This window comes from Argiope bruennichi, chromosome 2 (genome assembly GCF_947563725.1).
Source record: "Argiope bruennichi chromosome 2, qqArgBrue1.1, whole genome shotgun sequence".
Taxonomy (NCBI): Eukaryota; Metazoa; Arthropoda; class Arachnida; order Araneae; family Araneidae; genus Argiope; species Argiope bruennichi.
In genome coordinates, this window is record NC_079152.1 from 145,791,931 (window position 1) to 145,808,390 (window position 16,460).

Below are 16,460 nucleotides of genomic sequence, written 5' to 3' on the forward strand. Positions count from 1 at the left end.
GTAAAACTGCAAGATTTGAACATTTCAGAAATGACCTTAGAAGCTTTATATTTTTAAAACTGTGACTGATTCACGGCTTATAGTTGTATAAAGTGGTGAATTTTTTGAGACATTTGATTTTTAAATTTTCGGAGAACAAACTCATAATTGGATTTTTTTTTCTTCTGCTTTTTGGACAGATTTTAAGCTATTAATATGTCATATAGATTCAATCAATGAACCGATTAATCAAATAAGCGAATCAATCTTGATTTTCTAAAGTTATTCAATTTTATGCTTCCTGTTACACCAGTGTGATTATTAGATTCTTTAGAATGAGATTGTTTGAAATCCGTTCAGGTAACTAACATATTCAAAATTATGTATATTTCTTTAAAAGTTGCAAATATTTGCAATGATTTTTATTGTTATTTTTTTTTTTTTTTTAGGAAAATTCGCACAACCTGGATAAGCACGATCGAAATTATGACAGGGGTTTTTATTGCTCACAGCAACCCCGAAGGGCGAGTGCATCCGTCGTAGATGAATTCTTCGAGGACAGTAACAACATCTTTTCCTCGTTGCCTTCCTTCACGAAGCCGAGCCAGCCTCTAATGAATCATAACACCACTGTCCCAGCGGGGCAGTCTTATCTCAACCCATCGTCTTTCAACATCAACTCTTGCGTGAAAAAGCCTTGCCCGCCAACGAACGTGGTCAACCAGTCTGAAGAGGTGTACGCCATTGCATCACCTGCCATCATGAATTTTGTGGAAATTGGTGAGTCTTCCGACTTGCCAGGACTCTTTGACAGTATCACTCCGCCTCATCATAGTCCGGCTGCTTGCATCAAGACAGAGAAGATGCAACCGGACACTTGCTCATTCCCTCCGGGATCTCCAGAATTTGCATCGCTGCTGGATGTCAGCATGCCCGAACAGGTCATCGTGAAGCGAGAACCCAGTGTAGATAACAGTGGTATGCAACAGTATCCTCTTATGCCGGTGCCACAAGTGTCCCAGAGTACTTACTTGGGGCACTACGCCATGTCCAGGCTTATGATGCCATTAACGCCGCCCAGCTCTGAACCCGGGAGTGATTCTGTGGATTCAGTGAATGTAAGAACTACACCACCGCCCCCATACGTCTCCGCGTCCCAAAATAATTTGTTGTCAGCATTACTGGACATAAATGAGGACCAGGATACAAAGTCTACAACCTACAACAGGAGGAATAATCCTGAACTCGAAAGAAGGCGGACACATCGCTGCATGTATCCAGGTTAGTTATCGAGGTTCTATCCTAGTTATGCATTAACTAAAATGTCTTCCTTGTTATTTCGGTAAACATTTAAAACTATTTTTATTGCATATTGGAATACATAAACAAATACTTATTATTATTATTATTTTAATTATTTGTGTGTATGCGCGCGTGTGTGTGTGTGGTGATATTTATCTTGATTTTAAAATCTAGGGGAATCAAATGTCATGCAATTGCCAATTTGTAAAACGTGGAGAGAAAAAAAAGAAAGAAGAAAAGAAAAAAAAAAAGAAAAAAAGAAGCTAAATACGATTTTTTATAGCATAAATAATTTTAAAAGTTATTAGCATTATTGCTTAATTGCTTAAACATTAATTTTTTGAGATATTTGTATGAGATCTGAGGATTTCAAACAAATAAAAAGACACGTTTAATCCTTAAATGCATGATTATTTGTTTTGAATTTTTAAAAATTGTATATTTTAAGAAAATAATTATAGGTTACGTAAAAAAAAAAAAAAAAAAAAAAAAAAAATTTAAAAATTCAGATAACAATAAGGTATATTTATTTTGAAAAAAGTTGTATATAGTCTATATAGTATACAATATATACAGTAATTCCCAAAAATCTAGCTTGTATTGAATATAATTTTAAAATACAACAACAACATTGATAGCTTACTTGACAACAGATGAGGAGTAATTTTTTAATCGATTTAATTAGATCGATCTCTTCTTTATAGGGAATTCCACAATAGAAACTATCTCTTCGGTTAAAACACTAAACTTTATCACCCACCACATTCAAATAAATAAAAAATAAAAAAGCAATATAACTTACCCGCCAAAAGTAATGCCAACTTTTTTCTTTCACACATGATTTATTGTCTATGGTTATCAACGTGCGTTCGGAAACGGACACACTCAGGTTTTTGAATAAAATTAAGTGGAATGTGTATAGACAATTGGCAACAATATGCATCTAAGGTTAAAAATTTATAATAAGACATTTTAAACGAATATAAAAAAATAATTTATTAATAGAGTATTATTGGCAATGTGTTTTGGAATAATTAATAAATGTCATTTATAACTATTTAATTTTATTTAAAAAAATTCATTGTGGATTCATTTTGTTTTCTTTACAGGTTGCGTAAAAATCTATACAAAAAGTTCTCATCTAAAAGCTCATCAAAGGATTCATACTGGTAAGAATAAATTTAAAATTTTCTCCTTTTTTTTATTATTTTTATTTTGCATCAAATCTCATTCCAAAATTATCTTGTAATCGTCCCTCCTCTCAACAGTTCTTTTAATCATAAATTGCAATTGCAGGGTAAACAAAAGCAAAGATGCTAGCAGTTGAAAATAGAAAAAGAAAAAAAAAAAAAAAAAATTGTTCATTGCATTGCAACATTCGAACTATAATAGAATTAGAATGTTCTATTTATTATATTAATTAGATTGTAATTTTCTATCCACAGTATAGTGGAAAACAGCTGGATACACCTATTTCTGCGTTAGTTACTAATATGAAATAGATACCACCTGTTTTATTGCAGTGACTCTGAGGGAAGTTGCATGTTTCTTCCGTAAGCCATTCTTATAAAAGAAGATTGATAAGCCTTGTCACCGATGAAGGGCATTGTGTTCTTGGTCAAATCCGATGCTCCAACTCATTCCACAGGTGTTGCGGAGTTGGATTGCCTTCTCAATGGGCAGATCTGAATCCCATGCATTTTTAATGTTTGTGCAAAAATTGCGAATAACATATTTTTATTGTTAAAAATGCGGTATGAATTATGTACTTTACTTATAAGTACAGAATGGTACTTTGCATATTTTAAACTTTTACATTATAATATTTGGTTATTCAGGTATAAAAAAAAATATTAGTTTACGGAATTCCCTCATTATTAAAAAGATTATCTTAGAGACTTAAGATTTCTCTTAAAGAGCATTTGAAAATAATTTTGCTTCAATTTCAATATCTTTCTGAATCTTAACACAATTAAAAGATACTTTTATTGTAGTTGCTATGCAAAAAATTCAGAATTGTTATTTTTTGAAAAACTTGTATATTAATATTTTACCAAATAATATGCTCTTTTTATATCTGCACGCTGCAAATAAAACCTTTCCAAAAAAAACTGCAAGTCATTATCAACATTTTATGAAATCCTATTTTCGAAATCATTTTCTTTGTCGATTTCTGCAAATCTTAAATATCCTCATGACCGAAACCGAAAAAAAAAAAAAAAAAAAAAAAAGAGTTTATGTAAACAAATGTGAATTTCTTCTGTAGCATTTTGTAAGTCATGCGACATTTTCCTTTCCTTCTATTTAATCAATGATGATAGAATTTGAAATAAACTGTTTTATTGAAAACCGAAAATTAATTCTGCTGTAGAATTCGAATTTAATTTTGCTTGTGGCATTAACAAACTCTTTTAATGTAAAAAATATATAAAAAGTACACATGATCTCCCCCCCCCCAAAAAAAAAAACACCTTCATCCTGAAAGCGGCAGGCGTCTGTTAGACTCAACGTAGCAAATGATACCGAATTCTCCATCACTGTTCAACCGGAAAGACCCTCCGAGTCCAAAGAATTTCACTTTCACTCTTTGCGAACACGTGCTTGACCACCGTGCCGACATTTTAGTCCTAGTTTATTGCTGGCCGATTGTATCCTGGACATGAATAGGAACTGACAGGTGTGCAAACACTGATGCCTCCCCCTAAAAGAAATTCCAGAATTGTATCGGCTTTGCCCTTTTGTGTGAGCACTCGTGTAAGATCCAGTCGGACTTCATGCTGTGAGATGGACGACGGCGGTCAGTGAATAATTCGCCACTCGCTTTCATTCTGCGTGGCTGATTGGTGAAAGGGAAAATTCTTCACAATGCTGGAAATCTGGCGATGTGACCTTGACTATCGAATTTTCATTGCTACCCCGTAAATTCTGAACTATTCCTTTTACAGTGATGCCCAAAAATTTATATGCACTGTTATCTTTTTAAAATTCATTTTCTTTTTTATCATTTCCTCATTTAAAACTTAGTATTTGGATTCGAATATTATTACATAACTTTTTGGAGCTATGCGTGTCAATGTGAAGCATTTTCAGGCAGAGCAGATCTGTTATCTCATATGCCATAACTCCTAGTTTAAAAGTCGGAATTTGATGAAATTCGCTTTAAACATTTTTATAGAAATCTTTTTGTAATTTCCAAATAATTTTTTTTATAGATATGCTCTTTCTTTCCCCCAGAAAACAAGCAGCTTTTTATTATGTAATTTCTCAAAAAAATAAAAATTTTCTGTGTTTTACTATATTAATGACATATAAATTTTTATATGTTAAAGTATGAAATCCACTATTCCACAGAATATAATCAGTTATTTCATGAAATAATTGAATTATATTCTTCGATAGTAATATATGCATAAAAAGTTTTTTTTTTTTTTTAATTTAAATGTATTATCTCAGAACATATCGGCATAGATACACATTTCTGGGAAATCTATTCTATTACACAATTATTTTCAACCAGCATATGGAACAGTGATAATCCTTTTTGAAATAATGTCATGTTCGAACAGGATATTTTGATAATTAGCTGAGCTATTAATTAAAATTACAGTAAATTTCGCAAATATAAACTTTAATCAGCACGAATGAAAATTTTAATTCAAAATTGCTTATATATCATTCTCTGCATAGCCAAAATAGAAAAGTTTTTAGAAAATTGATTGATTGAAAAAATTTTTTTAATCTGAAGTAATACTTTATATATATGATATATATTCATTCTCTTTCCTACATTTAATCAGTATTTTCTTTTATTAATCGGATCTTTTTCACTAACGACTAAAAAAAAAAAAAATTTTTTTTTAAGCATAATTGTTCACGAGAAAAACTTTTAATTTTTATTTTTAAGAAGTAAGATATGCTCGGTTAGCACAAAAGATTCCATTTAAGCTCGATTTATCAAGATACACAACAGATGTGAAATTATGCTCGAACACAATATAAAATACCGTGCTGTTGATTTTTTGTGACAAACTCAAATACATTTATATATGATAATAATGCACTCGAATTAATTTCATTGTTTAGTAATAAAGGACTTTTTATTTTAAAATGATTATTATAACCGTCACTGTTATTTTTAAATTTGCTTTACATTTGAATAAAAATGCCACAACCTTTTTTCCCCCCTTCTTCTTCTTTTTTTCTTTTTTCTTTTTTTTTTCGGAAATTTAAAATTTATAAGTTGACTTTATATACGAAAATTAACTTTTTAAAATTTTATTTTATTCCGTATTTTTACATCCAATAAAAATTCACGCCAACCATTGCACGAACATATAATGCTTATATAATTAAAACTGTTTACTTGAAGATTTGATTCAAGGCAAACTTGTTTGGACTGTTAGTCGACTTTTAACTTTTTTAAAACTGTTTGTAATTTAGTTTCTAAATGCGTATAATTTTGATTATATAATTAAAACAGTTACTTTGGATTTGCCTGTCAAATTGAATTTAACATGAACAATTTTGAAAGGACTGCATTTTAATTAATGTAATGATTCTTCTCGGTATTCAGAGAATCTTTTTAATTGTACGTCAGACCGTCATCTACTTAAAGAGGATTTCAATTACTATTAACAATAAGTATAGTAGTATATTAGTAGAAAAAGATCGTATTTTTATCAACATTCTAGCATTTGCTCTCTTTAGAATTCATGTTAGGTTTTTGTCTTTATCTCTTGGACTGAATATAAATAAGAATATATTTGCTTTCAAATGTCAGTGTTTATGCCGAGCAATGTCAAGAAGATACATTGGTATATTTAGCAATTTAAGATTGTTTAGAAAGATCTCAGTATTTCCCATTTGTCTAATCTCATTATAATTATTATTACTATAAACTTAAACTATCGTTTTGAATTAAAGTGATGTGCGTTTTTTTAAAGTTTTTATTTAATGGGTATTTTTGTGCGTGCATGTGTAAGATGGGATTTGTAAAGATGGGATTTTTAATCTATTTGTCGTTTACTTCCAAATAGGTGGAAATTCTGAAATTTTGTCCAATTATGTTTTAACGATAACAATACAACATTTTGATATTTTCAGAACTTATAAACCGCATAATCGATGAATTGTAAATCAATTTTACGCCTATAATTCGATATGGTGTTGAATTTGAGAGAAAATTTATTAGGTGATTCCATACTAATTATGGAATATATTAGAATAAAGAAAAGCAAAAAATAATAAAGAAAAGATTTTTTTGAAGTAATTTTTATCAGAATATTCAAAAGTTAAAAATATAATTATTGAAAAAAAAATCGGGGGATAGAAATGAAAATTGGAAAAGAATGAATCAATCTGTGATGAATAGGATACGGAAGGCAATTCCCTTTCCCTTAGAGTATTTCCACCAGCGTCTCACTCTTTTATAATTTTTGTAAATTTTTGAATTCAGAAAATTATTTTCTATTTTATAACACGCTATTAATAGCTTGCTTTGTTAACAAAAATTCATCTCGATTTGGAATAATTATTATTTATTATGCTTAAAAAAATCCCTTTCTTGATAGTATTTATGATTTTTTTTTATTGCTTTTTACCCATTACTTTTACCCTCTATCTTTTTTTGTACTCGATTCAAGTGCAGGATTACATTGATTCTCAAGAAAAGGCCTGAAAAATGGCGGTGTTATTTCCTGGACCATTCCAAAAAGTGTTCCAACAGTCTATTTAGCCACCCAAACAAGACTGAGCATTTCCCAGGTGTCTAGACAATTTTCCCCTTCAAGGGACCGAAGGCCCACCCTTTTGCAGTAAGAAAGCGGAAGAAGAAATGGAACACAATGTCAAGTTGAAAAGGCAACCCTTTCGCATTTAGCTATTAGACGAAGTACCCATTGTTGCTAAAAAGGGGCGTAGAGCGTGTATTGGGGTCTTTCCTATAGTCGCATTCTTTTCAAGGGCTACCGAGAATCAAGGACAGTCTTACATCATCATGAGATCGTCCATCATGCCCACAATGGAAGGCCCATGCATCTCCCTTTTAAAGTCGTCCCAAGCCCTCCTGCCTTCCGCTTTCTTTCTGGAAAGTGCATCTGAGGCTCGTCCAGTCTATTTATTTCGCTTTTTAATATGCATGACAGCGATCACTAGAAAGCAAACAATAAGCGGTGAGATAATAGACGATACAGAAATTAAATTGACGGTTAGAAGAAGTGGAACAGTGTTCGTTTTGTATTATTATTTTGTGACATATATTGATCGTGTTCGAACGTAATTGGTTCCTTACAAATATTGTGCATGAAGTGAGGGAGAAAAAAAAGAGGAGAGACAGGAAAAAAAACACACACACAAAAAAAACAGGAAATGAGTGACAATTTTAAAATATATAATTTTTAAAGCAGTTTTGTGGCCGAAGAGAGAGGGCACTTTCAAGTTTTAAAACTTCGCTTTTATTCAATACCGGGAGGCATAATTTATGTACCAGAAGCGTGGACAAAACACGCCCATCCACAAGAGCAGAAGAGAGCGAAAAAAGAGGAAAAGCTAATGAAATATTTATTCCAGTGATTATATACTATGAGATTTTGATTACTATGAGATTTGATGAGATGAGATTTTCTTTACACGTGTCGATTTAGGTAAGGGAATTATAGGGATCTTTTAAAAGAATGTCTTGGATCTACAAATTTTTATTCCTTCACTCTGTGGAGATACTTGTCGATGTCCTGCAATTTTACCAAGCTTTTGTTCCATTAATGAAATAGAAAAAGTGGAATGGGATCAGAAAATAAGAGAATATTTTAGAATGAAGTTACTGTGGGCTGAATTAAGATAAAACTTCGGAAATTAATTAGAATTAAATTAAATTTTAAAATATCATTTTATATATATGTAATAATATTTTAACTCTAATTTCAATTTAATTAATTTTCAAGATTTTATCTTAATTTAGCCCATAGTAACTTCATTCTAAAATATTCTCTTATTTCGTGATCCAATCCCATTGTCTTTACTTAATTAATTCAAGAGAAGCTTTGTTAAATGGCTGAATCAGCTAAAAGCCTAACTTTCCCACACTCCGCGTGAAGAGACAAAATACCGCTGATCAGGCAAATTCTTTTTTAAAATCTTCCTGTGTTTCCCCTGCCTTGTCCACGCGTGTAACGAAAATCCCTTCGAAATCTCATAATATATTAGCACTGTAAAAAAATAATAAGTTTATTATTATAAGAAAAGAAGTAATTTTGGAGAAGCAGGCATATGTACAAGTGATGAGCACACACAGAACACAGAGAGGAATGAGGAAAAAGCTTTTGGACATTTTATTCCTGGTCTTATATAACCTGAGATTTTGATAGGGATAATATTTCTTTACAGTGATAATATATCATTAAGATTTCGATAGGGATTTTTGCTACATGCGCCGACAAGGTAAGGGAAAGCACAGGGATCTTTTAAAAAAGAATTTGTCTCGTCAGCGGTATTTTGTCCCTTCTCTCGGAGTGTGGGAAAGTTAGGCTTTTAGCCGATTCAGCAATTTTACAAAGCTACTCCTGAATTAATTAAGTAGAGAAAGTAGAATTGGATTACGAAATAAGAGAATATTTTTAAAATGAAGTTACTATGGGCTAAATTAAGATAAAATCTTGGAAATGGATTAAATTGAAAGTAGAATTAAAATATCATAACATATATTATGTAAAAATATTTGAGCCGTTGCGTGACCGAATAGAAGAAACTTTTGAGATTTTTAAACTTCGATTTATTTCATCACTGGAGGCATATTATGTACAAGAAACGATGATAAAACTGACAGCGTTTACATCTCCATACAAGAGCAAAAAGGACAGAAATTTTCCCCTTCAATCATTTCACAATGAAATTTTGATAAGGATTTCTTTGACACGTGAAGATTTAGGCAAGAGAATTTTAGGTAACATTAAAAAAATGTGGTAAGCATTAGAGATTTTTATCCCTTCACTCGGAGAGTGAGAAAATGCTGAAGTGTGCAGTTTTATAGAGCGCGTATTTAAAGTAATTAAATAAAAAAAAGTGGGAATTGGATTAAGAAATAAGAGAACACATTAGAATGAAGTTAATATGGATTAAATAAAGATAAAAGTTAGGAAATTAATGAAGATTTAAATTAGATTAAAAGATATCATTACATATATAATTTTGACTTTCGTTCATAAAATTATTTTTTATCAAATTAAATTCCAACTTTAAAACACTTTAGCTTCTCAAATGTGCAAATTTCTCCCAAGTTTACCCTTATCGATATGTGATAACGGTACTTTTAATTATCTTAAACTGATGCTCCAACAATTCTTTAATTTCGGTTCCAACGGTACTGTCGGAAACAGAAACCCCCTTTCTATACTATTAAAAGTATCGATTGTGTTTTTTCGTTCTCTTTTTGCTTCCTATTTGCATCTCCGAAATAACACAGCCATTTCGCTTCAGTGGTCATAGCTGGGATTTGTTGAAATAGTATCGAAAATCGCATTCAAATTTCCTTTTAATAAAGTTATCAATAAACGGATCTACTAGTATTTTTTAGATGTGCACAGGTTCTTTCATTACTTTATGGTAGAAAAACCTTTTATCTAACATTATAAGAGTTTTTTCATCCTTTCTGCTTACCTACTCTATTCGTGGTTTTGCTTTCGCTTTGGGATGGACAAAGAAATCTTGACAAAATCTAAAAATTGGACTATATCCATGAAATTCTAAAGAATAAAAAGAGTTAAAAAACGAAAACTACTTCAATCAAATTTTCAGCTTCGAATAATCTTGTGTGTCTCTGTGTTAAAGTTCTGCTAGTGTAAAAATTTCTATTTTTATTAAAAGTGGAGGTAATTAAGGGATTTATCCGAAAGGTGCTCGGATTAACAGAACGATACTATCTATAATAATAAACTTGTCTATAACATACTTCTCTTCGGCCCTGACGTCATTTATTTACTCAATGTTATCCGATCCTGTAAACAGTGGTAATTAATTTTAGGTGCACCTGTCTACAATAATAAGTTGTCCTCTTCAGAAATCTGGCAATACATATAGTCAGTCCCTCCGCCCTCCGACAAAAGACACCTCTTCATTCTTCATGCAGAATGTGGAATAACAAAAGTACGTCTTTGACTGAGACGCTTAACGACTCTTAACGACATTCTTAAGCCTTTCTTTTATGTATGTTGTTTATGTATTGTTAGTAAAACGTTCATTTAAAAGATAATAAAAAAAGGGAAATAATTTGAAAAGTACAATTTTTACGTGCCCCAATTGTACACAATGACAATTTGCTATTATCTGGCTCCCAACAATATCAGAATAGAAAGGTTTAATTTTATTGCTCCGTTTCCACATATTTCCCTGCAAGTTTCTTGCACAAATCTACTTATGATTATTCTAATAAGTAAATGGAATGAAGCTTTTTTTTTGTATATTTTTATTTCAGGTGGTTTAATACAGCAGGGCTTCTCAGATTTTTTTAAAACATGTTTTGTATTACATATATATGCATATATGATATGCCATAAAAATATTTTCCGGTTAAAAATCATCTCATTGTAAATGAGATGATTTTTAACCGGATATAACTGAATAACATAAATCATAGAATGAATTTATGTTATTCAGTTATATTTTCAAATGAAACTTTTACGCATCATAATAATATATGTAATGGTTAGTAATACAGCGAATGCTTCATTCTATTATTAATACTGTAATAATAAAGCGAATTTTAAGATGCATTATTAATGCAAAGACCGAGCCCCGTTTCATTTTAACCCATTTCTATGTCCACCATTTCATTTATTTTAAGAATAAGTAATGTTCAAGTTGTAACCGTGTTTTACATTTCTTTTTAATTAATAGCAAAATTGAAAACCCATTGTATTAAAAGGGATTATAAATTTAATCGCTTTTGTGGGAAATGTATTCATTTCATTTTCATATTACAAGTGTGCCTCGTTAAAGGAGGAAGTCATGAAGTGTGTGTGAATTTGTATTTGTATCTGAATAATAACGATTACAACGATTCAAACATTTCTGGTATATGTACCATGATTGAGAAACCCTTCAAGGGAGTATTAGCTATCGGTAGAAATCTTGCATGCTGCTGCATAATGATATGTGATTGAACATTGCTTCTCGCTCTCTCTTTTCCAAATAAAGTACAGATGATTCTTATATTTCTTAACAAATTAGAATATTCACTTTAAATTATAGGACATAAAGATTAAATGAGCATTGAGAAATGCAGGAAAATCATTTTTTTGTTTAAAAAAAAAGTTGACCTTTAAGCAGAAATTATCACTAAGATGCTCAAATGTTTAAATTCTTATTATTGTTGTTCTCTTTTCAGACGTTTCTTTATTAGATTTGTTTTCTCTATTTCGAATTTTAATTATTAATCTTTTAACTAGTTTATTTCCTCTGCTACCTAATTAAATGGTTTTATGCTTTTTTCCCCCTGTATTTTTTAAAATATTTTTCGTTTTGATTCACTTAGGATAACTGAAATAATGATCTATTCTACTATAGTAATTACTATAATGATTTTTATATTACATTATAACTTTTACGAACTGTTAATTTGCCTTTAAAGCTAAAAATGATATTTTTCAATGCACTTATGATGCATGGCCAAACTGGCTAAGTGGTTAAATCAGTAAAATTTCTGGTCTCATGTGCAGTATAATTCCACATATTTATCTTATGGGAATATAGCAAATGTAAAATCGTAATTTTTTTTAGTACGGAAAATGTAGTTTTGCCCTCTTGTAAATTTATACAAACTATCATCACTGAGAAAATATAGAGGTGCGCATGTTTTTTTTCACACAAAACGTACTTTTCCGTTATTAAATAAATTAATCGCTTTAGCATCCCTGTAGCTCGCGCCCCAAAACGGATTTTCCGTAAAAAATTCCGTTTCCAGATCTTTGTTTTGACGCTTCTCCGCTGAGCAGACAGAAAAACCGGAAGTTCTTCTCTGTTTGAAAAATCGTTTGGGGTTAAGATATACGGTTTTCCCCGCAAACCGCACCCTTAGAAAGAGATGATCTCTCCAGACGCGTGCCGCCGTTGCCAAGGGAACGCTGAGCCGTCTTTTCTTCCCAGATGCGAAAATAAAACTAGAAGAATAGGGCTTGGGAGGGTTTGCTATCTATCAATTTTTACCCGAAAAAGTCTACGTTAAAATTTCCACGATCTGAAAGTATAACGCTTCCGGTCTTTTTTTCGGGCACGGATCCCTTATTTTTTATGTATAATTTACCGCTGATATGCAAATTAAGGAACACTAGTCTGAAGTAACAACTATTTCATTCATTGAATGAGCTGCAATTTATCTCCATCAATTTCTAATAAAAGGAGGCTTTTTGGATTCCGTTTGTCTCCTACCTGTTACCATTTTAGCTTCCTGTTTCCTTCGAAGGATATACTAATGATGAGAATTCGACAGAACAAGAAAAGTAAAAAAACATTTGAAGTTGGCTGCATAGTAGAAGACTTTTTATTTTAATATTGTTTGTACCTCTGTATTTTAGAGAATTTACTGTAGTGACGGATTTAAGTACTTTGCAGCCTTAGGTGATTAAATTCAAAGTTTAGTTTCATATTTCAATTGATTTCTTATTTTAGTAACTTTGTAAAAGTGAATATGTTTTTATTTATTATACTTCTTAACTGCATACATTATAGTTTAGGCAAACGTTCGGTATTACCGAATATAGAATAACAAAAAGAAACAGGAGATAGCTAAACATGCTTGGAAAAGTGTTAATAGTATTCATGATTCATTGAATTCATATTCGTTTTATAATAATTGGTTAGTTTTATATGTCAAGTAGCATCTTTGTTAATCGACGGCTGCCTACCTTGATTCTAGGCATCTACCTAGTCGCCATTGTTTAAATTTCTGTCTGTTGCGAATCTAATTCAATCATTTTTTAAAAGATTTCATAATAAAATTTAAATAAACTAATAGATATATTAAAATAAAATTATTCAGAATTTTTTACAGTTTATTTGTTTTAATTACAAATGTTTATTTAAATTCCATTAGTTGTTAAATCTCAAAAAATAGTTTACAATCACAAATGATATATTGCTTTTTACAAAAGAAAGCAATGAAATAATTTTTGCGAAACTTTTTTAAAAAGATTTTTTTAATTAATAATTCGTTTTTACCACTCAGTTTTCGTGTTTCCTTTTGAAGATAATTTGTTTATTTTTTAATAAAATTCATTGATTTTAAAAGTATTATTTTTTTAATTTTCAGTATCTGTAATGTTGGTTTATGTTCTTCGTTTTAAACTAGTGCACGTGGGAAAAAAAAAATCTTAAAATATGTATACTAATCGTATTGTTCATAAATTATGCATTCATCAAATTAGTGCCATTTTTCTATTTTTTTTTATATAAATTTTCATGTTGGTTTAAATTTCATACATACATGCATTTTATATATTAAGACATATTGCAATTTTTAGAAGAGAAAATTTTTAACACGGAAAACGTTTTACTGCTTATTTCCATGTTTTTGGAATCTGAAAGCTAATAAAAATAAATTGAAAAAAAAAAATGTTTTTTTAGATACATTATAAGTAGTTATATATTTTTAAAATAATTGTCAACTGGGAAAAAATTTGTTGCGAATTAAATTATCATTTAAAAGTTAAATTTTTGAATTTTAAAAACGTAAAAATCATTTTGAGGCAATAATATTTATAGAAGTTATTGCAGAAAAATGTTAAGCTTTCGTTTAATTTTTAATTAAAAATTTAAAAAAAAAAATTCTCTTACAGATGCGAATTTCCATCTTTCAAAATACATGTGCCAAATTTTGTAGCTCTAGATCAAATGGTTTGGCCTGTAGAGCGCCAGTACAACGGACATGTTCTTTATTGTTACTAGAGATATAATATACGTTATATTATCACAAAATTAAATTAAAACATTTTTGACATTCCAACTATATTGCCAAATTATTAACTGAAAATTCTATGCGTTTAACTTGTAATAATTACATGATAGAATTTCCATCATTAGAATCAAAATACCCGATTAAGGACACAAAAAAATAAGTACAATGATTATAATAGTTAAACTTTGAAGGTTCTGCTTCATTTGAATAAATAATGAAAAAAAAAATTGAATTTAAGATATGTCTTAGCCAATGTTCAGTTTTGATTTTGCAGTAACTATAACTGGTTTTTTAAAATGTGAAAGCAGTAAAAATTTAAACTGCATATTAAAAATAAATCTGAAAGAACACATTGCTGTACTACTACTAATCTTTCAGTTGCGATTGATTATTTCAATGGGCAGCAGTTGAAACAAAAGAATAACAGGTTTGATTATAATTCTTTTACAAACGGACCTGTCATAGATGAATGATTACAGCTAAGAAAATTATCAAATTTATATATTTATTTATTTTTGTTGAAAACTGAATGAGAATAAAAATTCAATTGCCCAGAACAATTGACACTTCATTGAATTAATTAACCATCGATTTAGCTGTATCGATTATTTCAATTTAAATAAATTATGTATTAGTTAAATTTCGGTTAAAATATTTTCGTTAATGCATTCTTTAGTAAATTATTCCTTAAATAAAAATCGTTTGTCAGAATATACAAGTTATCATCTCTCTCTCTCTTTTTTGTTTTGCTTGGAAAAACATCTGCTTCGAAACGCGTGTTCGTGGAATTGCTTTTTTTAGATATCAAATTCTTGTGCTAATCGTAGATTGGACATTACCATGTATAGAGGAAAGATATGGCGTTGAGCGACTCCGAGGTCAACAATGAATCTACAGCATTCAATCCTCAAATCACGGATATGCGTCGTTGCCAGCCGTCGCATACTTAATAAGCATCATAACTTACTTAATGATGTTTTGTTTAGCAGTAAGTTCATTTGCGACCACACCTGAAATAAGACTCCATGACTTGAAATATTTATTCTTTTTTTCCTGATTACAGTCGGGGTCTGTATATCAGTTGGTTTTTTTAATTCCGCTGTTTCTAGAATATCAAATGAACGAAATGGACTGTTCCAACCTCGCCGTTTTTAGAATTTAAAAGTCATTCACCATAGTAGAACATACTGACAATTATTGCTACAGATCACATGTCCACCTCTTGTAGCATGTAAACCAGCTTCTGTTTTGACATTGATAGATAAGTAACGGGAAATTTAACAGTGCAGCGAATCAAGAATTTAAACCAGAGAATGTTGTTTTTTCAGCTATCTTGAGCCAATAGGAATGCACAATGCATAGACAGTGATTAAAGATCTGTTCTTTTCAATATTTATGTTACTTTATTGGGCGTTGCTAATATATATATATATATATATATATATATATATATATATATATATATATATATATATATATATATATATATATATATATTTAAGTATTCATTGCAGATTTATTTCGTAAATAGATAAAAGTTAAGATATTTTCATGTTTTAAAGCCCATATAAAGTAATTATAAGCTCATAATTTCTATTGATTTATTGAGGAGAATATCGCTTAGAATTGACTTGATAATTGAAGTAGCTTACACGATTTTTTTAATTCTTTATTTTTCAGAATTTTAAGTAAAATGTTCTCCATAGATATTATGAAATGGAACCAGATCCATCGAAACGAGTCTGGTGCTCATTCATTTCATTGGGGCTAAATATCCTCCACTGATGTGGTGTGGAAGTTTGGAGAAGAAGTGTCAATGCTGGTGTTATCTTTGTCATCTACCGCGGTTCATAGTTACGAGATTCTCTAACAATGGCAACTGAAGGCTTAAAAAAGAGCATTATGCCCCATTTATTATTTCTTCTCTGTATCCTCATTGCTAAACATTTTAGTAAAGCCATTGGACAGACTTTTAAATGCAAAAAATTGACATTTTTAAATAAAGATAAAAGTGTCGAATTACGAAATCAAAAACTTTGATACTCTTAAAGTCATTAATAGTTTTTTAATTAATTGGTTAAGACCTGGTAAGACATCTCCTTAACGTCATGAATATGTGCCTTATTAACTGTTCATTTGTATTAAACCGAATTAATTGCCTTTTGTAAAAGATTTCATATCATTCAAGGCCGTCTGAGCCATCGCATTGGTTATAAGCAAGATTCCTCCCTACCAAATA

At 30.3% G+C, this 16,460-nt stretch overlaps 1 protein-coding gene across 2 annotated transcripts in view; it reads left to right on the plus strand.

Moving 5' to 3' along the window:
• LOC129962098 (Krueppel-like factor 5) overlaps positions 1 to 16,460 on the plus strand; it is a 68,230-nt gene that overhangs the window by 39,467 nt on the left and 12,303 nt on the right. The window contains exons 1-3 of one of the 2 annotated variants that reach the window (XM_056075823.1): positions 195 to 339; positions 429 to 1,260; positions 2,391 to 2,450. In XM_056075823.1, the coding sequence (XP_055931798.1) occupies positions 594 to 1,260; positions 2,391 to 2,450 (727 nt within the window). In that variant the 5' untranslated portion in view covers positions 195 to 339; positions 429 to 593. Of the gene's footprint in view, positions 1 to 194; positions 340 to 428; positions 1,261 to 2,390; positions 2,451 to 16,460 lie in introns of those variants that run through there. The other variant, XM_056075822.1, reaches the window with a different exon arrangement.